Source organism: Cannabis sativa, chromosome 1 (assembly GCF_029168945.1).
Source record: "Cannabis sativa cultivar Pink pepper isolate KNU-18-1 chromosome 1, ASM2916894v1, whole genome shotgun sequence".
NCBI lineage: Eukaryota > Viridiplantae > Streptophyta > Magnoliopsida > Rosales > Cannabaceae > Cannabis > Cannabis sativa.
Window position 1 is genome coordinate 38,965,369 of NC_083601.1, and position 25,814 is coordinate 38,991,182.

Below are 25,814 nucleotides of genomic sequence, written 5' to 3' on the forward strand. Positions count from 1 at the left end.
ATATCAATAACAATCGAACACTGTAACTCCACTCCAGTACATTAACGTCGAAGGAACAATTGGTTACTTATCAGTAAGTCCTTTTTTTTTTATCTTTCTCGAAAACCATTCCTTACCTATTAACTTTATCATTTAATTCGTTAATTCAAACAGATACAATATGGAGGCCGAGTCTCAAGCAGAGAACATGAATGAGGAACAAACCTACGAATGGGAAAGCATAACAACAGAGCTAAACATCACAAAACCAAGAATGAGATTCAAATATGTGACGTCCTAGGCAAGAGTCTCGACAAACTGGGAAAATGGGAAGCATTCTACGAAATGTATGCGAAACGGATGGGTTTCGGCACAAGAAAAGATGATGTACGACGTTCTCACGGAGTCATCGTAATGCGCAGGTGGGTTTGTTGTTCCGAGGGTTACAAAAGAATCACAATAACGGAAACACAAAGAAAAAAGAGACCTCATGATGTCACTAGAACCGGATGTCAGGCAGCATTACGTATTTTACTCACACAACCGTCTAACACTTGGAAATGCAAAGAGTTCAGCACAATACACAATCACGACCTCGCTTCATCAAGTGAGGTACAATTTTTGAGATCATACCGAGTAGTGTCCGATGGCTTGCTTGCCCAAGTTAGGTCGATGAACTCAGTTGGAATTAAAACTGCCAACATAATGTCTCATGTTGCTTTGCAAAGTGGAGGTTACAAGAGAATGCCATGTCAACTTCGAGATGTCTACAACAGGGTTGCTGGTGCCAAGCGAGAAGAAAAGATAGAGACGGACTCGGAAGGAGCGTTGGGATTTCTTGATTGTCTCGCAGAGAGGGATCCAAATTTCTTCGTTGTATATCAGGTGGACGAGGAGAATCGATTGGCTAACTTATTTTGGGCAGATGGAAACTCACGTGTCGACTATGTGGCTTTTGGGGATGTACTAGGGTTTGATACCACCTACATGACAAATGAGTACAATAAGCCTCTCACTGTTCTCATTGGCGTAAACCACCATTTCAACACATGCATCTTCGGGTTCGCTCTACTCCTCCACGAGAAGCTTCCATCCTATCGTTGGCTACTTCAAAATTTTCTCGAATGCCATGGAGATAAGAAGCCAAATGTTGTAGTTACTGACCAAGATGTGGCCATGAAACAGGCCATCATGGAACACATGCCTGATGTGACACACCGTCTATGTGCTTGGCATCTCAATACAAATGCTTCCAAAAAGGTTAAAGATCCGATCTTCTTGAAAATATTTAAAGATCTAATGTACAACTACTACGAGGAGGAGGATTTCGAAGCAAGATGGTTAGACGTCGTCGAAACCCAACAACTAACAGATAATGAATGGTGCCAAACAACATTCGACACAAGAAAACAGTGGGTAGAAACTTATTTAAGGGGTTCATTCGTTGCAGGAATGAGAACCACACAACGTTGCGAATCGATCAACTCAAATTCCCTAAAAAAATTTTTAGAGAAGAATTATTGCTTGCGTGAGTTCGTAACAACCATAGATATGACAGTCTCAAAGCTCAGACACAACGAGACTGCAAATGACTTCAAAAGCAGATGCACTCGACCTCACCCACCTAATCCTACATGCTTGACCACGTACTACAACCAATGTCTTGAATTCTACACAAGAACTATGTACCACAAGGTTGCCGAGCAAAATGACTTGATTTAGAGAATAATTATTTTGTCATAAGTGAGGAGCAAGAAGGAGAGTGGCGTATATACACCATTGGAAAGTTTCGGCATCCGAAGTCCGATACCGAGTTCATTACTGTGAAGGCCAACGAGCACTACACTGTAGCTGCATGCTATATGAAAGTCGTGGGTACCCTTGTAGACATTTATGGGCTACAATGAAAAGATTAAACATCAGAAGAATACCTAATACTCTTCTCATGAAGCGATGGAGCAAATCCGCGAAGACAAATCTCCACCTACATTTTAACCCCCCGGCCCAAGAACAACAACACATTTATGAGATGGCTAGGTTTGGATCTCTCAGCTCATTAACTTATAACTTGACTTTCTATGCAGCAAAAACAGAGGATTCGTACACGCGTGCAAAGGAAGAGATTGAACGGCTAACTCTAATGTTCAAGGAAGAATTTGAGATGAGTTCCAATCCAGAAGGACAGACGCCACAACCTGGAAGATATCGTAACAACCCCAACATTATTAAAGACCCTGAAGTTGTGAGAACAAAGGGTACGGGAAATCCAAGGGAAGGACCGAACGGGGAGCAGATCCCAAGAAACTCAAGACATTGTCGCATTTGTCGCTCATCAGGCCATGATTATCGGCGGTGCCCAAACCGTCAACAGAATACTGGATCTCAGGGGCAACAGTCAGCACACAATCAACCAACAACTGACTCATTCAATGAACACTCCAACGCGTATTTCCCTGAACCGCCTTCCACCACACAAGAATCATACTATGGTCATTCATATATATAACTAGCTATTTTTAACCGTTGATGTTTTAAGGTTTATGACTCTAGTTATTGCTTCAAAAACTCTACATTTATATACTTCATGTTATGTTTGCCGTGTTTAAGGTATTTATCTCAAAAAATCTCAAATTTATAATTAATGAACAAATAAATTATTTTACCCAAGAAAATTCAATCTTATAAGGTCAAAAATTTCCATAGTAATTAATTTTTTTTATACACAATAATAAAAATAAAAATAATACACCAACGTAAAACTCAATATATACCAACACATAATTTCATAATTTATAACAAATTATTCTTAACAATGTACTACGAAACAAATATGAATGTACTCTGTACGTGATATTTTGTACTCGGTACGTGATATTTTGTACACTAATTTTACTAAACAGCATGCATAAACAATTAATGTACTCGGTACGTGATATTATGTACTCAACTACAATTCCAAAATTACATACATGATGTAAAATACCAAAATAACCCCACTCCGACAACATGGACCCACTGCCTACAGTATATTTGTACAATTAACTGCCACGAACAAGAAAGTCGTTGTACTTTTTTTTACTTTAACTGACGTGAACAGTAATTAAATTGTACCTTTTTATTTTTTAATTAAAAATACAAATTTACAACCGGTTACCAAACCTAGAATAACCGGTTGCCAACTTAATTAAATAATTAAAAATTATAACTATTCTAACGTGGGACCTACCTGCCGTACACGGATTCCAATCCGTGTTTTGCACATTTGGACACAAAATCGGCTGCCTATATATATAAATATATATGTTGACCATGTGATTCTTATGCAACATGGCTGCAAATGAAATCACTTTTTGCACAAGTAATTAAGTACTAGTCCTCATAAATTTCATAACTTTGGGCTTTTCCACATGTAATAATTAACCTCATTTTTGTATCCCAAAATATAACGAGTTTGGATTGAAGTACGAGGTGTGTTACCGTCAATTTTCTTTTACAATCTCTTAATCAATTTTTACGTCCGAAAATATATGTCGGAATATTTTTTTCAATTTTTTTTTTTTCACGGGGGTATTCGTTATGCTTACAACATCATCCATGTAAATTTTTGAAAAATTTCGAATAGTTTACAGTGCCAAAAATACGTTTGAAATTTTTTGAACACGCGTGGTAAACTAAAATATCAGGAACTCTATTTTCGGCACTGTACAACTATTCGGAATTTTTCAAAAATTTACATATTGTAACTATAACGAATATCGCTATGAAAAAAATTTGAAAAAAAATATTTCGGCATGTAATTTCAGACGTAAAAATTAACTAAGAGATTATAATATATAGGAGGTTGTAATTAGTATTTCTCTTGTTTAATTTCAAATTTTCAAATCATATTAGTGCAATCCTTTTATTTTAGGAACTAGTGAAAATATATTTTTTTTTTTGAAAAGGTTAAAATATTTCTTTTAAACTGACTTTTCTATTTAACTTTAAAAAGGACCATCTAAATTTAGGATTTTCTTTTAGAAAAATATTTTAAGTTAACCATTCTCATTGTTTGGGATAAATAAATAACAAGAAAATACCTATATACAGTATTTTTTGAAAAGGAAAAATACCTATATATATTCATCGTATACTTATTTTCTTTTAATATATATAATTGTGTACATGTACACTCTTATTAGATTAAGTTGAGGAAAAGAAATAATATACAGAGCTTACATTTGGCACACAATGTTTTTATTATTGGACACCATATTATTATTGGGAAATTTGACATTATATACTTAAAAAAAACATAAGGTGTTTTTATATGCTTTTTAAAAAATTGTAAAAATAATACCCTCTAAACATTTTTAATACCCTCCTCATTTCAAACTCCCACTCTCCTTCTAACTCTCTTGTTTCTCTCTCTTTCTCTAACTCTCCAAACCCATTCCCAACAAAACCTCACCTGACCATTAGAAGTACTCAAGCCCCGACTGTTTTCGAGCTCCGACCGACTAAGACATCCCATGACCGAGAACACCCATGATGACTTGCGACGACCCACGAGAAGCACCCGACAACCCACGACCACCGCACCACTTCTGGCGAAACCCACTCGCTTGTTTTCTGCATTTTTTTTTCTGGTTTTTGACGATATCGCGAAACATCGCTAAATGTCGCAAAACATCACGAAATCATGAAATATCTCTAAATGTCTTCAATTCACAACAGCGCTTGTTTTCTACATTTTTTTTTTATTATTTTTGACGATGTCGCGAAACATCGCAAAATCGTGAAAACATCTCTAAATGTCTCCAATTCACTATATCGTGAAACACATTGCGAATATCATCGCTAAGCATCGCGAAAACATCGCTAAATATCGCAAATCATCACTAAACTTCATCCCTGACCTCAGATTTGTTCTATCATTGCAAATACATCGCTAAATATCATAAAATATCGCAAAAAATTGGTAAACCAGAAGAAAAAAATGCAGAAAACGAGAGAGGTCGTGAGAGAAGATGACGGCGAGGCCTTGCGACTGAAGTTCTGGGTCTGTGTGTTCGACGGTAGGGGTTCTAGGTCGGGGTTAACGCCGGAGAAAGAGAGAGAGATATGGATGTTTGGTTTTTAATTGTTTAAGGGTAAAATTGGATAGAAAAATAGTGTGAGTATATTTTGCATGATGCAAAATATGCTAGCATATTTTTAGTGGATGAATTAATTTTAAGCATATAATATCAAATTTCTCTTATTATTTTGTTTTTTTTTAAAAGAGAGTATGTATTTAATTAAATAAAATTAACTGTTATACAGGAACACTAATAAATCTTGAACAAGCATAATCTGTCCACAAATAAATCAAATTATTATTATATGAATCAGATTAAGATTATTATTATTATTATTATTATTATTATTATTATTATTATTATTATTATTATTATTATTATTATTATTATTATTATTATTATTAGAGAATAGTAATTTATTTGTAGTCGAACTAATTTAATATTTTATTGTTTAATTAAAGTTATCGGGTGCTTCTATATGTTAGGCTAAAAATTAGTCTAAATTTCGGATCATATTTTCGGTTAGTTTTCACTCTTTGTTTCTAGTTTTAGGGCTATTTTACGCTTGATTCTTTTGTTTCAGGTCCTTGGGTGTTTAAAGAAAGTATGTACAAGAATTGAGGACGCGTGGTGAAAGAATCGAGAAGAAAAACCAAATATTGTGTCGCTTTCTGTTCCAGTCGCGACGGGGAACATGCCAGTCACGACGGGAACTATCAGAAAGTTTTTCAAGAATTCGATGCTTAACCCCGTCGCGACGGGGGCATTGCCAGTCGCGACGGGGACCCAGAGACGGGATTTTTGGACAGTTTCGTAATTTCACGAATTTTAAAGATGAGACTTGGTTTAAATAGAGAGAGTTCGTGAAAATTAGGGATTATTCAGATTTGGAGCCCTAGAAACAAAGGAGGAGGCTAGAAGAGCGGCTTGTGGCGACCTGGATCAATTGCTTCAACTAGTTCTTTCTCTTCTCTTTAATTTTTCTATGCTATTTTCTATTTCAATTTTAATTATGAATTTGATGATGGATGTTATGAACTAAACTCCTATTTAGGGAGATGATGATTGTTGATTGAATTTATCCTTAGTTAATGAATATTGCTATTTCTCCTTTCTTGATTGTGAAATTTATCCATATTTGTGTTAATTCCATGTTTAAGCTTGATCATCTTTTACATGTTCTATGATCTCAATTCAAAATCTGAATAGTGAGAATTGAGAATGCTAAAATTGGATAAACTAGGTTTTGATGTGAAACGAAAGTATTTACATAGCCTTAGTGACAATTAGATTATTGCGTAATGCTGATTATATATTAGTCTAATTCAGAGATGATTAGATAACATGTGATTTAGGACCTAAAAGATCTGAAAAGAGTTAGGTTAATTTTATAATCTGTCATTCACATTGAGAAAGAGAGTAGTAATTAGCATTAATAATTGGGTAATTAAATCAACATGATTCTTTTTCTTAATTTCTCATCCTTGATTAAACACCGTTCTTATTTTCTTTAATTTTCTTGATTATCTTTATTTCAAACTTTATTAAAATTATTTTTATTTGCCAAATAGAATCATGAATCTAGTTTAGTGGTATTCAGTTTAATTTTCTGTGGTTCGACCTCACTGTGAGTTTACTACTTGATTACGTACACTTGCGTATTGTTCCTAATTTTCGTAACACTATATTACATCTTAAAATAGAGTTTACTAAATTTCATTAAAAAAAAGATAAGTTTTTTTTTTTTCATGTTTGTATACATTATAATAAATATTTAATAAATTCAAAATAATTTATAATATAAATTATAATATTTAAGTAGTTTATTTCATCGACCCACCTATAAAATAAAAAAAAAAAATCATGTCTGCAATTGAAATATATTTATAAAGTTTTTGGTAAGAAAATATTTACAAAAGAAGTATTAATAGTACATAATTTTAAACTTGTTTAAAAATAAAAATGAATATAATAGACCATTTTATTTTTTATTTTTTCCAGATCAAACATTTTTCCAAGAAAAGTCATCGAATCATAAATTCCCCGAAGGACAAAACGACAAAACATTACAAACATTTACAATCAGGTTGTTGATTCGAGGAAGGTCATCGTCGTCAACAATCAGTCAAAATCTATGAGCACAAAAAGGACGTTGAATGCAAGTGAAGAAATTGACGTGCCACGTATTTGTTATTTATTTATTTTACTACTTTTTTCTCTATATAAATAGACGTACAATTCACATTAGATACGAAAGCCATACCAACTTTATCCAACTTCTTATATAATCATTCACTTTTTCTGTGTTTGTTTTTCCTCTGTTCAAGTTCAAATACCCATAAGAGTTTTAAGGGAGAAAACCAGATTGCAAAATGGCTGATGCTAAGAGGGCTTTGATGGAAGGTGGTGGGAATTTGAACCAGAAGTTTTCTGGGCGTCTGATTCCAAAGAGGGGTCAAGTCACGATGACTGCTGTGGCGGTTCTGCTTCATTCTTTCTCTTCGGTATTCTCTCTCAATGGCCGCTGTATCGGTGGTCCTCACTTAGCTAGAGCCTAGCTCAGCTTCCAAATCCAACTTTGGTAACATATTCAGTTACCAAAGTCAGGGGTGGAGAGAGAGAGACTGAATCTCAAAAAGTTGCAAGCTGTTTTTGATGTTATTGTAACTGGGACTGGGAGGCTGTAAAATTTTTGTAGTTTTTTTTCTATAGGTTAGATGAGTTTTGATCCTTCTAAAGTTTCATCTTTTTCTAATTGTTAGTGATGAAATTGTGTGTGTTGTGTTCTTAATGTTATATCCAGATCTGTGACCCCTTTTCTTGTTATAGTGTAACATATGTGAATCCGAATTCGGTTTGTTTGAAATTTGAATGAATCACAAGAAATCTGCCTTCTGGGTTTTATTTACTTTTTAAAAAGTTACAAAATTTAGATGATTGTTAATTTGTGCTAGTTTTCATAACTTGGTTTGAGATTGTATGAATCTTAAATAATTAATGTGTATTAATAAGTCTTGTAATATTTGATCTTTGTGCCTTTGAGACCATTTGAACTAATTCAATTGAGGTTATAAATATCATATCTTTTGTGCTGCTTGCAATCCTGTATTAGCTTTTTTTTAGTGTTTTAAGGTATAAACTTAGTACTTTGTTTATAACTTCGTCATTCAAATTTAATTCAACATTTCAACTACACTGCGCTGACTAATTTTGCTAAAAAACTTTCCACATCTAGATAAGTAAATTTCCAGGACAAGAGAAATGAGTTTGCGTGATTAAATATTGATTTGGACAATAAATTAAGATATCAAAATTCATGAACCACATAACTTGATTCAAAATTCAATACAATACAATTACAAGTAGTATACTACTATTACTATGTACAAAGCTCGTTTAACCGATTCTGGAGTTGTCTCTGCCAAACACTAGCGTGGTAGCCCAGTTCACTGCCACGTAAAACCTGTTCCTCCAGCTGATGACACGTGTAAGATAGGCAGAGCGCCAAATAAACCAGCTAAGGAAGCCGGCAAGGGAGATACCCTTTGCATCCTGCCAACAAAAACTAATCAAATTAAGGCCAAAACCCTCTCCAAATTACATCATACATAAACTCTATGAAGATTGGATATCTAATAATGATATTACCTTAGACTGTCGTAGATCAACCAGAGCCTTATATCTTCCAACTGTGGCCATACTTCCAAGGTGTCTGTACACAAAAGGGTCCCCAAATGGAATGTCATTAGCAGAGAAGGCCTTCCCACCATTCTGCTTCCCAATTTTGTTAAACAACTCCACTAGAAATTTCCCCTGTCGTTCTGCAACCTGTTCAGATGAAAACAATGTGAAACTGGTTAAATCTAAGGCTTGGATAGTTGTATAATGATTCTTCAAAGTTGGTCTTACAATGATACATAAGTATCCATCTCAAAACACCTCTCACTTTGCAGTATTTTTTAGTGATCATTTTTCCAAAATATCCAAACCAAAAAGCCAAATTACAGTATTTTCAGAGTGGGACTGGAGACAAGAAGAATCCTAACCTGGGCTAAAGCTGGTAGTACTGGCCTTCCCGTCTGTTCAAGGAAACCAGCACAGTCTCCCATTGCAAACACATCTTCCGCTGAAGGCACCCTCAACCACTGGTCCACACCAATCCTTTAAGAATCAACAAAGAGTTAGTAACATACTTAACATATTGATTGTAACAACTACAAGAGGATTTATGGTATATATTATTAGTACCTTCCACCAGGGGAGTTAGGAAGATGAAGTGATTTCACAAAGTTTGATGGTCCAACGCCTGTTGACCACACCAAGAGCCCATAAGGAACATCAGTTCCATCGTTGAGAACTATCTTTTTCTGATGTACTTCTTTCACCACACCACGCATTAGGCGAACACCAGACTGAAAAGAAAGAAACATGCCAAATGTCATCATACTAAATCTTAAAGAAATATATGATCAAGAAAGATATCAAGGTAATTCAAACTAACTTACTTTGGTCAAGTGGTTCGTTGCATATTGTCTTAGCCCCACATCAAAGGACGATAGTATTTCATTTGCCTGTGGAAGGAGTATAAGTGAAGGACCTCACCTTTCCTGCTCTTATAGTATATATACTAGTTTATCAAATATAAAAGAAAGAAGTCATGAACATTGTTAAGTACCTCAATAAGGGTTACTTTGACGTCGTCCTTAACATGGCTATACCTCTCTCGAACATCTCTCATTATAAAATCACTCAATTCACCACTAAATTCCACCCCCGTAGGACCACCACCAATCACAACACAGTGAAGAAGTCTTTTCTTTTCCTCTTCAGATATTCCTGCAATACATTAATTATGTTTTAATAGAAAGAAAAGAGCTTCTGATGCTAGAACAGAACAAAAACCAAAAACTTTTAAATTATTATGTAGAGATGACAGCTCACCTGGATTTTCAGAAAGCATAAGGTTCAAGAGGAGCTTTTTCCTAATTTCTTGAGCATGATTTACTTCACGAAGGAAAAAAGCATGTTCCTCCACACCATTGATACCAAATGTCAAGGGCGCAGCTCCTGAAGCAATGACAAGCTTGTCATAAGCCACTTTGAAACGATAAGGCTCATTTGACAATCCACCGTTGCTAACCGTCTCACAATACACCTACAACACACAACTCCATCAACCCTTTTGATCTTTATCATACATAACATGATCTCCATCTCGATTTATGACACATAGTTTGAAATAACACTCACTCAACTCACCTCATGTTTTTCTGTATCAACGCCACTGCAAGAAGCCAAGTAAAAATAAGAATTTGGATTGGAGGCCAATGCAGACTGAATTCGACTAACAGGTTCAGCAACCGAGCGAAATTCCAATGTTCCAACACATGTTGAAGCAAGCAAAGGAGTGAAAACCATGTGATTTCTAGGTGATATGCAAACGACATCATAAATATTTGTGTCCAGTCCTTTGAGGAATCGACAAGCCGCCCAACCAGTGCCAAGGACAACCACCCTCGGCTTTTCGCTTGACCTTGTTGCTTCGAGTCCTGGATACTTGGTTGTTGTTGTTGTTGTTGCCTCATACTCTGAATCTGATTCCTCTACAATTCTCTCTGCTGTAGGATTTTGGTAATGTGGGGTGACCCTTATTCCCCTGCTCCACAAGCTCATATGATTTTCCCTTTTAATGCTAGAAAAGTATGAGAATTTTCCTTGTGCGGTGGCATTTGGAATGAAAGGTGAGGAATACTTTTGTTTATGTTGTTCCTCATTGAACATGTTTTGAATTGCACCTTCTGATCTTCTTAGGCTACTTCTACTCATTCTAGCCAATGCCATGCTCAGAGGTTTAGTTTTTGAAACAAGACTGGATACCATGATCAATCCAACCTTATAATTCGAACTTAAATCAGATTAGTTCAAGCTATTGATAATGATTTGTACCTTCACCTATAAGAGTAGAGAACATTGCAAAAATGATCAGAGTTTTTTATAGGTAACCAAAAAGCACAATAGGAAACTAATAAGTCCAAATATGTAAATAAATATATTTACAATTACAAAACAAACACGGTCCTTTCAAAGAATAATCGACAAGAAAAAAACAAAAGCATATAACTTCATTATGCTCATAAACCAGTGGCAGATACAAAGAGAAAACACTTCGTAAAGTTCTGTAAAACAAATGAAAATGATGAAACTCACAAGTTTTAACTTTATTTGATTCTTACAAGTTGAAAAAATAAATGTATTTTGATATAGCTAGACACCAAGCTTTATTTGAAACAAGCCTCAAACTCAACGGAGCCTCAAACTAAGAAAGAAGAAGTAATACTATCTGTAGAGTTTCGGATGGACAAAATTTAAATGGCATGAAAGAGAAACAAGAGAATTAGAAAACTAAATGAAATATGATTTTGAAAAGCCTAAGGTTCGAGAACGTTACTTTTCTGGAAGGAGAAGAAGAGTTTGTCTTCCAAGCTTGGAACAGTGAGCGTATTTTCCAAAATTTATGGAGTACTTGGTGGGACAAGAAAGTTGGCTATATAGGTTATGTAATTAGGTTATTGCTCTAATTTCATTTTGAACCCTTAACTTCAAGATATTTATACTTCGACACTTATTTTTTTTTGGGTATCATTTTATCTGATATAAATTAATATAGAAAAAGAAATAAGACGAGTCTTGCCCTTGAAATATATTTTAGCTCCTAACTTTTTATCAACGTTCATATTTGGCATATAATCTATCAAAATGTCTCATTTTTCAAGAGCTAGGTGAAATAGTAGTCATATTTCATAATACTTGGTGATCTTCAACAACTTTTGTTAATATAGAATACATTTTATATATAAATATAGAGTATTTTTATTAAATAAATATGTTAAATGTTTTTATCAAATAGCAGATTGTATTTATTTATTTTGTGGCAAGCAGATTGTATTTAATTTTTAAATCCAATCTGATTTGTTAGTAATTTAAAAAAACATGAATTGTTTTTGCTTAAATTGGCCAAATGATAACTACATATTATAACTAAAAAAGGGGCATTTATGTTATTATTATTATTTTGTAAGGAAAAAAGGGAATTTATCTAATTAGTACAAGTAAAATGCATAAAAATATTTTTGAAACTTCCATCTTACATTTCCCCATCTATTTGTTAAAAGAGAAGGGGGAAAATGAGACAGGATAAAAATTTGGGTGCAATAATGTAGACACATGGAAGTTGAAGGCTAAAGTTAGAATAAGGTGATAATTAGGAGGCAATAATAAAAATTATCTCACTTGACACTTGATCTCAATACAATAGAATATATTAATGGAAAGAGAAAAAAAATAAAATCAAAGATGTCGACTTGTTACTCAAGAAAAGTTAGTTGAGATTTATCAGATTTATATGTATATATTATTCACGTCTTGGAAAATAGAGCACGGGGTTCGAGGAAGGAAACAGTGGTGAGATACGTAGTACATAGTATATTCTTTCTCTTTGCTCGGTTGGCAAATGCCAATTCTCTACATTATTCCGCAAGCCAAAATGGGAATTTTTCACCCTTCTCCCCGAGTAGGAGGGTAAAAAAAAAAGGATTTCCTGAGTAGGAGGGTACTTTTGACCTTTGGAACCTGTTTGTAATTGTAAATGGCTGCCTTGGCGTTCAACCATATTATGAGGTGGTCCATGTGTCATGTCGAAATTAACATTATATATTTAGGAATATGATTTTGTCATGTTATTGTACTTTCACGGATTGTAATCCGTGATGTACGGTAGCCGTCAGATGAGAGAGTTATTTGATCTGACGGCTGAGATTGATCAAGAAGTAATTAGGGATGGATTGTAATTCGTGATGTACGGCAGCCGTCAAATGAGAGAGTTATCTGATCTGACGGCTAAGATTGATCTAGGGGTAATTAGGGTTAAAAAGTAGAAACGTACCCTGATACTCATTTAATGTATCCTGACACCCATCTAATGTACTACGGAATACATTCTGTGAAAGTACATCACGGGACAAAATCATATCCCTATATATTTATTTATATCCATTTTTTTTCCTAGACTTAAGTTAATTCTCATATTAATAAAATAGATTATACAGAATAACCAAGTTCAAGAAAAAAAAAATCAAACAAAACTTTGAATGTTGTGAGCATTGAACAAGACGCACCCTTGCCCTGCTATCCAGGAGCCGCCTATTAATACTTTTCTTGAATTATGACACTTGATTTGGTTGCCGACCGTTTTAGCTTATGTAATGAGGTAAGCAATCCCAATCACAACTAGAATAGAGATACAAGTCTAAATTTCATACCAAAAGAGAGAAAGAGGGAGAAGTCTGAACCTCTTTAAATACCTTTTCCCAAGCCAGGATTTCAGATATTGATGATGTGTTTGTAACATTTTAATATTTGTTCAGGTCTCTTTCAATGTTTTTTTAATGGATGAATGGGGTGTCTACTGTCTACAGTACTCACATAACTCTTTCAATGTTTTTTCCAGTACTCTTTCAATCTTACATACCTCACATATTAATCAGAATTTTTCAATTAAAGTTTGAACAGCGGAGTTATATGATCCATTTCAAGATATGAAGATGGCTCATGGTTTTTTGGTGATATTAGTTGTAACATAATCTGGCTACCTTGTTAACAAGAACAACCATATGTTGAGAAATCTAGATTGTTTATCAAAGATGAGAATCATATAATCGGTTACAAATAGTTCGGAATTAACTGTAATCTACACATGTTATCACTTACAAGTTACAAGATTGGTCATTATTAGGTACATCATAACTAAACCAATGTACGCAGTGTACCTGGTCAGCTAAACTCGGGGATGGTTTAAACCAAAGAATAAGTCTGAAGAATATCCAGATATAATCTTCTTATGCATAATTATCAGTTGGTTAAGTTGGCATGGCAAGTCCTTTGTTGGAGTCACCTAACACCCGGTTCAAAATCATGGCTAATCGTACTCCACCCTGTGCTATGCGTTTCATTAGAATTGGCATCCTGGAATTAAAGTAATCGTCTGCAAAAATACACAAAATGACAAACTATTACTTGTCCCACTTGTAACACAGATACTCTGCTTTTATTTTCAACTGATACTAATAACAGTTAGCATGCTTGTCTCAGATTAAGAGAAAAAAGAGTGAGTCACTCAATTATTATTAGGGGTACCTATGAGAATTCACTGTCAACTAATCATGGATAACATTTGTTTACCTCAATTTATTTTATCTTGCACAGAATAAAATGGTTTGAACAGAAACTAGTAAGTGATAACATAATTTGATTTTTATAACTATTTTTTAAAATTTACCCCTAGACCATGAGCTTGAACTAATAAAAAAACAACTCATTGGCAGCATGCATGGTTTTGCATTTATACCTGCAAGAGTAACACCAGGGTCAACGTCTTTGTAACCCCATTTGCAAGCTGTGTTTATGCTCTCAACAGCGTATCTAGAGAAAAAACCCAAAATCAAAACTCATTTAGTATGATGTATGAGAACTGGAGTAAGACGAGAGAAAAAAAAAGGTAGGATAATATACTAACTTGTTTATGCATGAAGCAAGATCATCACAATGTTCCCAAGAAGAAACATCATCAGACCAGACTCCCTGTGCAACATACACAAATGTAAAAACAATGAATTTGCAACTTTAAACTATTTTTCCATTGAGCTTGTTTTTTCACAAGCATTGCATTTTATAATGAAATTTAGTATAGTAAATAGTCTTACATCAGTGTAGTTTCCCTTAATGTCTTGTAGGAGAAGGTCCATATCATTTTCATAATAATCTTTTAGAGCAGTCAGTACAATCTCTCTATCCCATACCTTCACATTAATGTAAAAGAAAAAAAAAATAATGAGGGGACAGATCACAAGAATAAGAACTTAACTGCGTTATAAATAAGCATTTACTTTAACAAAATGAATTCTATATGCATATATATATATATGAATTCTATATGCATATATGAATTCTATGCATAGATGAATAGTTATATATTATAATCTCGCGATATGAGGAAATTACATGATGCAAATTCGATTTGTGTTTGAACCAGCGTAGATTAATGGTGTTTCCTCCTTCATCAGTAGTGAATCCAACATGCATTGGCTGATAAAATGAAATAAAACTAAATTATTTTAAATAATGTGATTAATTTGCATTTTCTATCACGAATACTTAATATTCGCATACCTGGTGAATATCTCCCATGAAATGAGATAAGAACAACAAGGCCTCAGTCATATTATCTACAAATCACAAAGAAAGAAATCCAAGAATAGAACATGAATACGCAAAATAATCTCCAAATTTCAAGATCAAGCATTATAGCTATCAAAACAAAGAAATGTACTCTTAAGAGTGAGGGCTTCCTTACATCGGCGATCGGAGGTTCCTTCCCGGTAATGCGAGAGCTGAGAAGTGAAATTCTGGATCGCACCAGCAACACACATGTTCTCTGACCCATGTTGATCATGGCAGTCCCCTAAGTCCCAACCGAAGACGATGATTATTATCTTAATTATATTGAATTGAAAAAGAGGGGTTATGGTTTTCAGACTTACTGGAATAGTCAAAGGAGCAAGCTTGGTCAGGCGTATCAATGAAGTGAAGAGGGCTACTCCAGCGGTATCTGTACCAGTGGCGAATTTGATCGGGCCATACACAGAGGGCTGATAAATCGCCATTGACGTAGTCAGGTAACAGATTTCGAACAGCTTCGTCTGCCTCCGAGTCTAGCAGCGCCTGTTGCACCACATGTACAATTGCTAAGGCCAAAATTGCCAAAAAATAATCATTTTTTTCCATTGTTCAAATTTATGCATTATTACAATTAATTTTTTTAAAACAGAATTATTTTATTTTTTTGAGATAAGAAGTTGTTATAAAACTAGTTTTTATATTAGGAGTTTTTATATATATATATATATATATATATATATATACTAGATAACAACCACGTGCAATGCACGTTATAATTAAGCTATCAAACTAAAGAAAAGTATCATCAATCAACATATTTTAAACATTCACATCAACCTGAAAGTTTTAAACATTGCCGTACATTTTTAACTGATAATATCTCACATACTAATTGCCTCCACAATATAATTTCTCTTTTATATTTTAACATCTCAAATTAGTAATTTAATATACTCATATAATCACATTTAGAAACTATATTTTTTAATTTCCTTTAATTTCAAATTTTACCAGCAATTCAAAACTATCTAAAAATTAAGAATATATGGTTCGTATATATATAAAGTGACCATGTAAGATATGATGATTTTTATGTGTATGTATAAAATATGAGGAAAAAACTATATCTTTTGATGTCTGTGAGAATTAGTCAAATGTGTTATCTTCTTATATAAGTTGTGTACACATGTATGTACATATAACCAAATATTTTCCATTGTGTTAAAGGATTAAACCTGACTTTAATAATTATCTTATCATTTTTTTTATACTATTATTCATCACCGGCGGTCAATAATTCCCACAAAAGTCTATTGGTTACATAGTCTTCTTAATTCCTCCCCTAGATCTTCTTAATTTCCTTGACTGTTATATTTAAAATGACAGATCGATACTTTTGCTCTAATTGTCTAATACTTCTTGGATCTCCTCGACTAAGAGATTACTTTGGTAAAAAAATCAGCATAATCACTTTCTTAATTTGAGGGATCTCTTCAAACAGCAAAACTATTATAAAATAATGGTGTCGAAACATAATTATAATTCCCATAATAAAGTTCACATTATGATATATATAATATAACAAATAAATGCATAATAGTATAATCTTATAAATTAATACATAAATACATTAATTAGTACTATATAGACAATAAATCTTTAAATAAAACCTGCAATTTGAAATTTGTTGATTTGCGTGCTTTGATATAATATATATGTGTCTATCAGATTATGAAAGAAATAAAAAGAGAGACAAACACAGTAATATTGAATAAGCAAAACACCACCAATATCAGACCCTTCAACACATAATCAACATACTAACCTCAGAAGAAAAATAGACATTGGCTGAACCATTTGATCTTAGTAATTCTAAAGGCAGATATAATTATTATTGAAGTTTAAATTCTTAATCTGATGAGTTGTGATTTCTCAAAAATTTCAACAAATTTAAAGATTTTTTGTAATTTGACTATTATACTTAATAGTTATGGTAATCAAGTGAAGAGAGTGTATAAGTAGAAGATGAGAAGTATTTAGGGAAAGAAGGTAATACATGATCATAAACCCCAAGACATTGGCCCCTATTCTCAGAACATTCATCATCAACCTTAATAAACAACCTCGTTTGACAATTGGAATGAAGAGTGTCTTCTCAACCTTACTATGTACAGTCATTGACCGAATGTGTAGAACTAATGCTTGAAGACATCACAATGGATCATCTTAAGTACTGGCATTTCTTCCTACATGGCATTCAAGAGATCTTAGTATTCGATCTATATCTAATCTAAAGAATTTTATTCTTGGACGCCCATTTGAGTTATAAAATTATTGGATGTGAAAACGAAGTCCTTGAAATGTTAAAATAAAGATTTGTAAGTTTAAAAGATGTGACATGCTGTCAGATCTTGTCTCATAAGTTATCCACAACATTACAACGCTTAAGTGAAACTGCTAAATGGAAAAACAAGACTCTAGGGGATGCATTGTTCTAATAATATCATTCATTAATTACATAATAGTTTTTATCTGTGTTTATGTGTGTGCTCTTTAATTATGAACATTATAATGTGTTATAATAAGGACTAAGGATCGTGTATTGTTATAATAAAGAATAAAATATGAAACGTAATTGCATAGTTTTGAATTAATACAATGGTTTGAAGAGATGTCATTAGTTTTTATAGTATATATATATCGTTTCACAGTCAAATCAAAGAGATATCTAATAGGCACTTTGTATGTATTGGTTGAGAAGTTAATAGTGTATGTTAAATTTAACGATTTCCAAAAGAGATCACGTTTTGTTAAAATTACACAACAATCTGTTAATACATAACAAATTATGTTAGATAGATATTTATATAATATAATAGGTAAGATATATATATGTCCTTACATATATACATTATACATATATTATATATATATTTACACAAACATGACAGTACTCACAGGCGTCTCGTCTACTACAGATCATATATATATATATATGTACATCCTAGTAATGTAGATTATTACATTAGTAATATTATTTCTAGAAATTTGTGAGGATCGATACCACAAAAGAAAAATACATTTAAATATATATAATGAAAATAGATCGGAGAAGAAATGATTACGGTCGATACATTTTGATTATATATAAATATATATTCATAATAAATAATAATTGGATGATTTGCATGTATATATATTGTTTAAGAAACGATTCTGGTCTGAATTATAATTATGAAACATTATTTATATTATTAGTTAATGTATTTTCTTGTAACTTTTTGAAGAGTTACAATTTGTTTTATTTATGATTTATCAGTTGTGAAAATGAATTGGTGATTGTGCAAATGACCAAAGGTTGTCTTGGTCTGTATAATTTTTTTGTAAATAAAATTGGCTTACTTTTGAATTGAATAGGTGTCTGTTAAAGTTAACCTTTTTTTTGGGTATATTCTGTTAAGTACATAACAAAATCTGTTAGATAGGCATTTTATATATTAGGTAAGATATATATATATTTTCCTTCAAAAAAAAAAATATATATATATATTTTTTTTTGAGAAAAAGTAGTGTTATATTAATCATTCAAACAAAATGTAATACAACAGATAAAATTGAATGTAGACAATCTTTCAATCAAAAAAAATCTCTATCTACCGATAGAGTAAATTAAGCCAAAACATTAAAGACCTTACTCTAAGAGAAATTGGAAACAAGATTTTAATAATTTTTTATACTTTTAAATAATTTTTTCTTTTTTTGTAATTTACGAAATTCCCTACATTTTATAGCAATTAAAAGAGCAATTTAAATCACAATTAAAATCCGTATATTAATCTACATCAAAACTAACTGAAAAACCACCAGAGCAACTCAAACTGTAAATTTAAAAAAAAAAATTAAAATAGTTTATGAGTTAATTTTCCTTTATATTATTACATTAATTATTAATCTTACATTTAAATTATTTTTAGACAAATTGCATATTTATTGCTACTAATATATGGTAAAAAAAATCAAACATATATATATATTAAAAAACAATTAGGCTATAATTTTTTTATTTATTTTATTTTAATATTGGAGGAGTGGAGATTGGGAATTGAAAACCTAAGGTCATCTTAAATGAGAGATGTAAAAGTTGAACTATATTTTGTACAAAAATTGATTTTGAAATATTTTTACTGCAACTTTTACTATTATGCTTCAAAGTATATCTTGATGTAAAATTTAATATGTTATTTAATGTACTCTTAATAATTTATCAAAAACTATAAAATAATAATAATGCAAAATCAAATAAAATGTAATAATAATAAAGTCGTAAATTTAATAATAAAATATTAAAAATAACATAATAGTAAATATAAAAGTATAGTATTTATTGTGGTGTAAATTTTACATCATGCTATATTGTGATGTAAATTTAAATTACTTTTTTGTTATGTAAGATATTTGTATCATAATTTAGCACATCATTGACGTAAATCACTTTAATAAAATGAGCTATATTTTACATTTACATCACTTATTTGCATCTCCATTGAAGATGTTCTAAAGGTATGTGAATGAAGTAATTTTTCAATTTTAATACATTTTAACGTGAGAAGTATATTATACATCTTTTTTTCAAAAAAAAAAAAAAAAAAAAAAAAAAAAAAAGAAGAAGAAGAAGAAATATTATATGGAACTTTTAAAAAAATAATAATAAGAAGAAATATTACATAGATCGTAATTTACAATCCAAACGACAATATAACGATCGTCGTCTCAAATCTAAAATAGATTAATCTATTTTTTAAATATAATAATTAAAAGCAACTTTCTCCATTATGGTGAATCGTTGATTAATGAATTTGTTAAGACCATTTCTAACAATCGTAATCGTATTTGTTTGGTGTATATTTTTCATCAATTAAAATAATTTTTTTTATGTCACAATACTAATAATTTAATATTAAATATCACACTAAGGACTCGTTTGGTATGTCGTATAAGAGTCGTATTGTACTAAATAATAAATAACATTATGTTTAGATAAAACAATGTATTGTATTAATTATTACGACCAAAATTTTTAATACAATGTATGTTGTATTATTTAATACTTAACAAATTGTCCGTATTAGTTTGTATTATAATATTTACAAAAGATTCTGGGTCAACACTAATCTCCGACCCGAATCTGGACTTGAACCCCGAATCCAGACCCAGGACCCGAATCCTGAACTCGAATCCGGGACCCAGACCCGAATTGGGACTCGGACCCGGGACCCAAACCCGAACCCCAAACCGCGGACCCCAGACCTCGAACCCAGGACCCGAAGTCGGGACCCAGACCCAGACCCGAGACCCAAAACTCGAACCCAGGACTCGGACTCGAGACTCGGATCGGGGACCTGGATCTTGGACCCGGATCCGAGACCCAGACCTGAACTTGGACCCAGACTCGAACTCAGACCCGGGACCCAGACCAAGACCCGAACTCGAACCCGGGACCCTAACCTGGACGTGAACCTTAGACCTAGACCCCGAACTGGACCCGAATCCAAACTTGGACTCGGGACCCGATCCCGAGACCCAAGACTCGGACCCAGTCCCGAGACCCAGACCCGAACCCGGGCCCGCACTCGAGACACGAGATCCGGACTCAGACCCGTAGTTGGTGTTAGGGTCGAATGTATTGAAAATATATTATAACTTTACACAATCTATTAATACAAGTCAATACCAAGTATAGTATTGTATTAAATAGTACTAATACAATACAATATAATACGCCATATCAAACGAGCCCTAAATATGACACCTAATAAAAATATTTTTCTTCACATATTATCACCGAAAAATTAATGGTGGTACCGTAGATTCTAAACATAATACTATTAATGCTGTGAAAAGACCTGTCTCAAGTTAATTAGGGATTTTAAACTAAAATACTTAAAATGACTTTTTTGATATAAAAGAATTTATGTTTTTTATTATATATAGTAGTAAAAATTTAAAATATAGTATTTTAAAAATATAATTGACTATTCTTTCTTAATAAAATATCAAAATTTAGTATCTTAAAGTATAAATTTAGTATTTGTTTTAGAAAATAGTTGTAATTTTTAATAAATAATAGTAAAAATGTAAAATATGGTATTTTCAAAATATAATTTTGATAATTTTTATTAAAATAATTTTTTAGACTGGGTGGGAGGCCTTGGGCGTGAGCCCGTGCTTGAGCCGGCTCTAGGTTTTGGGACATGTTGTGTATATTCTTAAAGTAGGATGATGTGATGGAATGTATTGTATATGCTCTAACAAACTTGTATAAAGTACATCAATTTGAACTACGGTTATTTATCCTTATAAAAAATTGACAACGTTGGTCTTGGTCGAGCTATTCAAAAGAGAACAAGTGGAAGAAACTTTACCTGGGCTATTTGACACGTCATAACATGACCCTCTTTACTCCAACCATGAGCACTTGGAACTGTAATTGAAGCAAAGGCCAGAACAAAAACTAATACAAAAGGAACTACTCCTTTCAACCCACCACTAAATCTATCCATAGGTTTCAACTTTTCTCAAGCTTGATGATCTATTGTTTGTGCAGATGATGTAGTTCTATACAAGTTGTAGTTGCAACTATATATGAAAAATCCAAATCCATTGACAGGTCTTAATTGAGTGCAAGTTTAATATTTCCATTACTTTTAAGTTTCATGCTACCCTATAAATTACTTATAACGCAAGCGAGATTTGTTTTTTTTTTATGAGAGATTATAACACAAGCAAGATGAGAGCATATTCTGGGACATAAGAAGAAGCATCATCAATCTTATTGATTGGGTTAGAAGACAAGAGTGAGCAATTACAAATAAACAATAACAAATGCAATTCTCTCTTTCTCTATTTCTTTATTTCTATTTTTTTCAAAGAGTTGACGACATGGAATTGGATAGCTAAGGGTGTTGAGTACCTTTGAGTGTTTTAACGTATGGGGAAGTTGTAGCTATATAAACAAACCTAACAAATGGGAATCCACTTCTTATCTGATGATCCACCTGTCCTGATATGGATGACGTTCTCCTATCTTCTTGCTTCAGCAATTTTTTCATGTGAAGAGAATATTCGGTTAAGGGTACCAGCCAAGCGGACCCCACCTTGAGCCAACCTCTTCTCCATAATAGGAAGCCGAGAAAGAAAGTACTCATCTAAAACAACATAAGGTATAAAGAATTGGAAACGAGGAATACAAGTTTAGATATATAGCATAGCATGTCGCACATCACATTAGAACTACTTTGATCTAGCTTTAATGGTCTACTGACATACAAAGAGAAAACTTTAAATGAATTAGGGGAAAATACCTCCCAGAGTGCTTCCTGGTGTAGCATTTCTGTAAGCAAACTTGCATGCTGCACTAATACTTTCAGAGGCATACCTGAAGATTATCAATGGCAATTTTATCATGCCCAAGAAATCCACATTTAAGATAAATCTTTATACACATACACGTGCACATAAACGAAACTCAGTTAAATTTTTCATTGTGATTTAATTGTGGCTTGAATAGTATACTTTCGTGGTTAGTAATCAAGCACTGCAAACAGAGTTACTGTGAACAACAAAAAAGATACCAATCAAGGATAGACCAGAAAAGAGCATGAACTTACGGCTCTGGACACACAGTGTGATTATTTGCACAAATTGCCCAAGAAGACGCATCATTGGACCAGCCATTCTGTATAAATTTAAAACAAGTAGAACAAAGTTATACTTGAAAAGAAAACTAACACATTCTAACATCAACTTGCACTCAGACTGACCAACAGTCATCAGCATAAGTACATTTTGTACAATCCACACATAATAGATCTCAACTGCATGCGTAAAGGGTAAATCAAAAAACATATGTAAACTAGGTAAGAAGAACATTCATGACAGGAACCTATCATGGGAAAAGGAGAGCAGCATACAGTAATATTTCGTTGAATGGCCTGTATCATGCTTGTGAGGTCTGAATTATAGAATGTCTTTAAAGCAGAATCAATCATCATGGTATCCCATACCTGGAATAAAACCAAATCTGAATGATCTCACAACATATGGACTACTATGATGTAAACTAGCCTTCATGAGTCATGAATGTAACTGAATCATAAAACAGCCCTTACATGATGGAGGTTTGTCTTTCTACGGTACCATCGTACAATTATTGTGTTCCCACCTAAATCTCCAGTAAAACCAACATGCAGAGGCTGGTATACAACAGAAAGTTTAGAATATATGAATGTTAACCATCTGATAATTTTATTTTGATTCAGAAGTCAAGCAACTAAGAAGGGAACCAAAAATAAGAAAGAACATGTCTTTTAATAGTAACAGTTTCTTTTTCAAACACATTTTATCAGCCGAAGTTACTACAGTGAAACAAGAAAAATCTAATCTATTCAAGTAATCCAGCCAAAATTCAACTCTCCAGTGAAACACATGTCATCACCGAGTATGGAACTCCTATTTGTAAGAAAACTACAATGGAGAAAGGTTAACTAAAGTTTCAATAGTTTGATGACATTGTATACTCAGTAAGTTTGATGAATTTCTAGGAAGAGCAAACCTGATGGACATCCCCAATAAAATGAGATAAGAACATAAGGGCCTCAGTTAAATTGTCTGCATCACGAAAATACATAATCAGGATCTTATCTATTTATTTCCCTTCATAATTATATATGGTTGAAACGAAGGTGCTCACAGTTTGATTTCACGGAGGAGTCCTGATAATCCAATAGCTGCATGGTATAGTTATAAATTGCCCCAGTAACACATCTATCTTTACGTCCAACAGAGTCATGGCAGTCTCCTATCATGAAGAGAATAATGTTTTCTTTTAAGAAGAAAAGAAAGTAAAAATTACATACGGGTAAGCTATCGATATTTGGTAGGTAGTTTAATCTTGTCTTTCATTTATCTCCAATTGACAGACCAATCATCTATGATTATCAAATTTACTAACCGAGTCTTAGACTTATTTCCACTAGAGCCACTACAGAAAGGTCCAAACAGGATAATTCATCAAGTGAAACTGCTTAAATCACAATGAAGTAACCCCCAACAATAGCAAACAATAACAATTTCAAAGAAAGGTTCTCATAACTCTGTACCACAGTTTGGTCATGTAAGCAATTGGCAACAAATGCAATTTGAATTGTTCAAAAGATGAGCATGGTTTAACAATCAGAAAGCTAGTTACTTACTGCAGTATTCATAGTTACACCTATAGTCAGGTGTATCAATATAGTGTAAAGCACTACTCCATCGATAGTGAAATCGAACCTGATCAGCCCAAGCACAAACTGACGGAAAATCACCTTCGGCGGAATCAGGAAGCAATTGTTTCACCGCAGCTAGAGCTTCTTCTGTTAGATAACCCTGCAAGCAAAAACAAATTTGTCTCATAAAAACCTCTAATATTTCTTATCAAACAATAGTTGCAGGTCCCCAACAAAACCTTTCAACAAACAAGACGAAGCATAAATTTCAGGTGAAAGGGGTCAACCAGGACCAACCTCATCCTACCCCCAAGTTCCCACCCATCTTTATTGAAATCTTCCAGGAAGTTAAAGTCAAAATCATATATACCTACTACCAAGTTTTGCACAATGCCCAATTCGCAAATAAGAGCTCTTGTTAGCTATATATTATTTTCTCCACCTCTAACATTATACATGGACGCATACGATAACTTTAGAAACATTATAACAATGAACCAATTGATGTTGACCAACAGTGAGAAAAATTACTACTTTGTTTTTCCCCAAATATTAGTCCCACATAATCTTTATCCCCAAACCATCAATATAATATTAAAAAAAATGCAGAGTCAACTACAGCAGTAAAGAGAAGAGACACTCACCTCTGCAATCTTACAAGTAGCATAGTGACCTTCCTTTCCCCAACCCAGTATACCTGGAATCAATAGAAGAAAAACAAGTTCCCTACACCATAACCCAGATCCGTGCATATCTCCAAACAAAGCTGGAAAGATATCTAATTGAGCCCAGATAAGCTCTGGTGATGAAATTTTCCTGGGGTTTCAGCCTAACAATGATGAATTCTGTTAATCCATGTTTGGCTGGCGAGGAAGGGTAAAAAATTCGTGGAAAATGGAAATCAAACGCTTTAAAGTTTAAACTATGGTTTGAAAGTGAGACAAATGACGATCACTGCAAACAGAGCAGATGTTAAAAAAAAAATAGACAAAAACACAAGATTTATTAATGTTATACTTTGTTGGGTCAATTTTAGGTAGTTTCGTAAAATTGGAGGGAAATAAAATTAAGAAGTTATTTATCAATTATTTTATAATTTTTTCTTTAATTTATTTCTAAATTAAAGTCACATAACTAATAACTGTAAAATTTTCTCATTTCCTTACAGAAAATATTAATATATCTACCATGGTAAGATTGTGTGCTTCTATTTTTACTGAATATAGATAGATACTTTTCAGCTTAGTCAACATTTGCATCATCGGCTTACATTAAC

General features: G+C 32.9%; 4 protein-coding genes across 5 annotated transcripts; 1 reads left to right on the forward strand and 3 right to left on the reverse strand.

Moving 5' to 3' along the window:
* The first annotated feature begins 210 nt into the window (after positions 1–210).
* LOC133034518 (protein FAR1-RELATED SEQUENCE 5-like) lies at positions 211–1,701 on the forward strand. The gene has a single exon (XM_061109617.1). It carries the CDS (start codon positions 211–213, stop codon positions 1,699–1,701), a length of 1,491 nt encoding a protein of 496 aa, XP_060965600.1.
* A 6,651-nt stretch (positions 1,702–8,352) lies between these two features.
* Positions 8,353–11,750, reverse strand: LOC115705105 (internal alternative NAD(P)H-ubiquinone oxidoreductase A2, mitochondrial). Of its 2 annotated transcripts, none has more exons than XM_030632347.2 (9): positions 11,488–11,750; positions 10,299–10,991; positions 9,981–10,194; positions 9,715–9,875; positions 9,545–9,610; positions 9,288–9,451; positions 9,086–9,200; positions 8,688–8,867; positions 8,353–8,591 (listed from the first exon to the last, which is right to left on the reverse strand). In XM_030632347.2, exons 2-9 carry the CDS (start codon positions 10,917–10,919, stop codon positions 8,436–8,438), a joined length of 1,677 nt encoding a protein of 558 aa, XP_030488207.2. In that variant the 5' UTR covers positions 10,920–10,991; positions 11,488–11,750; the 3' UTR covers positions 8,353–8,435. The 2 variants fall into 2 exon arrangements, with proteins under 2 accessions (XP_030488207.2, XP_060970771.1); XM_061114788.1 differs by lacking the exon at positions 11,488–11,750 and adding an exon at positions 11,247–11,364.
* A 1,941-nt stretch (positions 11,751–13,691) lies between these two features.
* On the reverse strand, positions 13,692–22,070 carry LOC115706875 (endonuclease 1). Its single transcript, XM_030634636.2, has 9 exons — positions 21,695–22,070; positions 15,635–15,815; positions 15,448–15,555; positions 15,264–15,319; positions 15,096–15,179; positions 14,798–14,893; positions 14,611–14,675; positions 14,443–14,516; positions 13,692–14,079 (listed from the first exon to the last, which is right to left on the reverse strand). The coding sequence occupies exons 1-9, from the start codon at positions 21,830–21,832 to the stop codon at positions 13,955–13,957; spliced, it is 927 nt and encodes a 308-aa protein (XP_030490496.1). The 5' UTR covers positions 21,833–22,070; the 3' UTR covers positions 13,692–13,954.
* Positions 22,071–22,080: 10 nt separating this feature from the next.
* Positions 22,081–25,616, reverse strand: LOC115706876 (endonuclease 4). The gene is made up of 9 exons (XM_030634637.2): positions 25,183–25,616; positions 24,524–24,698; positions 24,022–24,129; positions 23,884–23,939; positions 23,441–23,524; positions 23,243–23,335; positions 22,940–23,007; positions 22,634–22,707; positions 22,081–22,477 (listed from the first exon to the last, which is right to left on the reverse strand). Exons 1-9 carry the CDS (start codon positions 25,288–25,290, stop codon positions 22,353–22,355), a joined length of 891 nt encoding a protein of 296 aa, XP_030490497.2. The 5' UTR covers positions 25,291–25,616; the 3' UTR covers positions 22,081–22,352.
* Between the last annotated feature and the right edge of the window lie 198 nt (positions 25,617–25,814).

Coding starts and splice junctions, on each gene's coding strand:
- LOC115706876 (XM_030634637.2), bottom strand. CDS start 25,290: ATGCACGGATCTGGGTTATGGTGTAGGGAACTTGTTTTTCTTCTATTG. Junction 23,525..23,883: donor TTATTGGGGATGTCCATCAG/GTTTGCTCTTCC, acceptor GTTGTATACCAG/CCTCTGCATGTTGGTTTTAC. Junction 22,708..22,939: donor CACACTGTGTGTCCAGAGCC/GTAAGTTCATGC, acceptor GATAATCTTCAG/GTATGCCTCTGAAAGTATTA.
- LOC115705105 (XM_030632347.2), bottom strand. CDS start 10,919: ATGGTATCCAGTCTTGTTTCAAAAACTAAACCTCTGAGCATGGCATTG. Junction 9,452..9,544: donor CAACGAACCACTTGACCAAA/GTAAGTTAGTTT, acceptor CTTTCTTTTCAG/TCTGGTGTTCGCCTAATGCG. Junction 8,868..9,085: donor TACTACCAGCTTTAGCCCAG/GTTAGGATTCTT, acceptor TCATCTGAACAG/GTTGCAGAACGACAGGGGAA.
- LOC133034518 (XM_061109617.1), top strand. CDS start 211: ATGGGAAAGCATAACAACAGAGCTAAACATCACAAAACCAAGAATGAG.
- LOC115706875 (XM_030634636.2), bottom strand. CDS start 21,832: ATGGATAGATTTAGTGGTGGGTTGAAAGGAGTAGTTCCTTTTGTATTA. Junction 15,320..15,447: donor AGGAACCTCCGATCGCCGAT/GTAAGGAAGCCC, acceptor TGTGATTTGTAG/ATAATATGACTGAGGCCTTG. Junction 14,517..14,610: donor CTTGCTTCATGCATAAACAA/GTTAGTATATTA, acceptor TTTTTTCTCTAG/ATACGCTGTTGAGAGCATAA.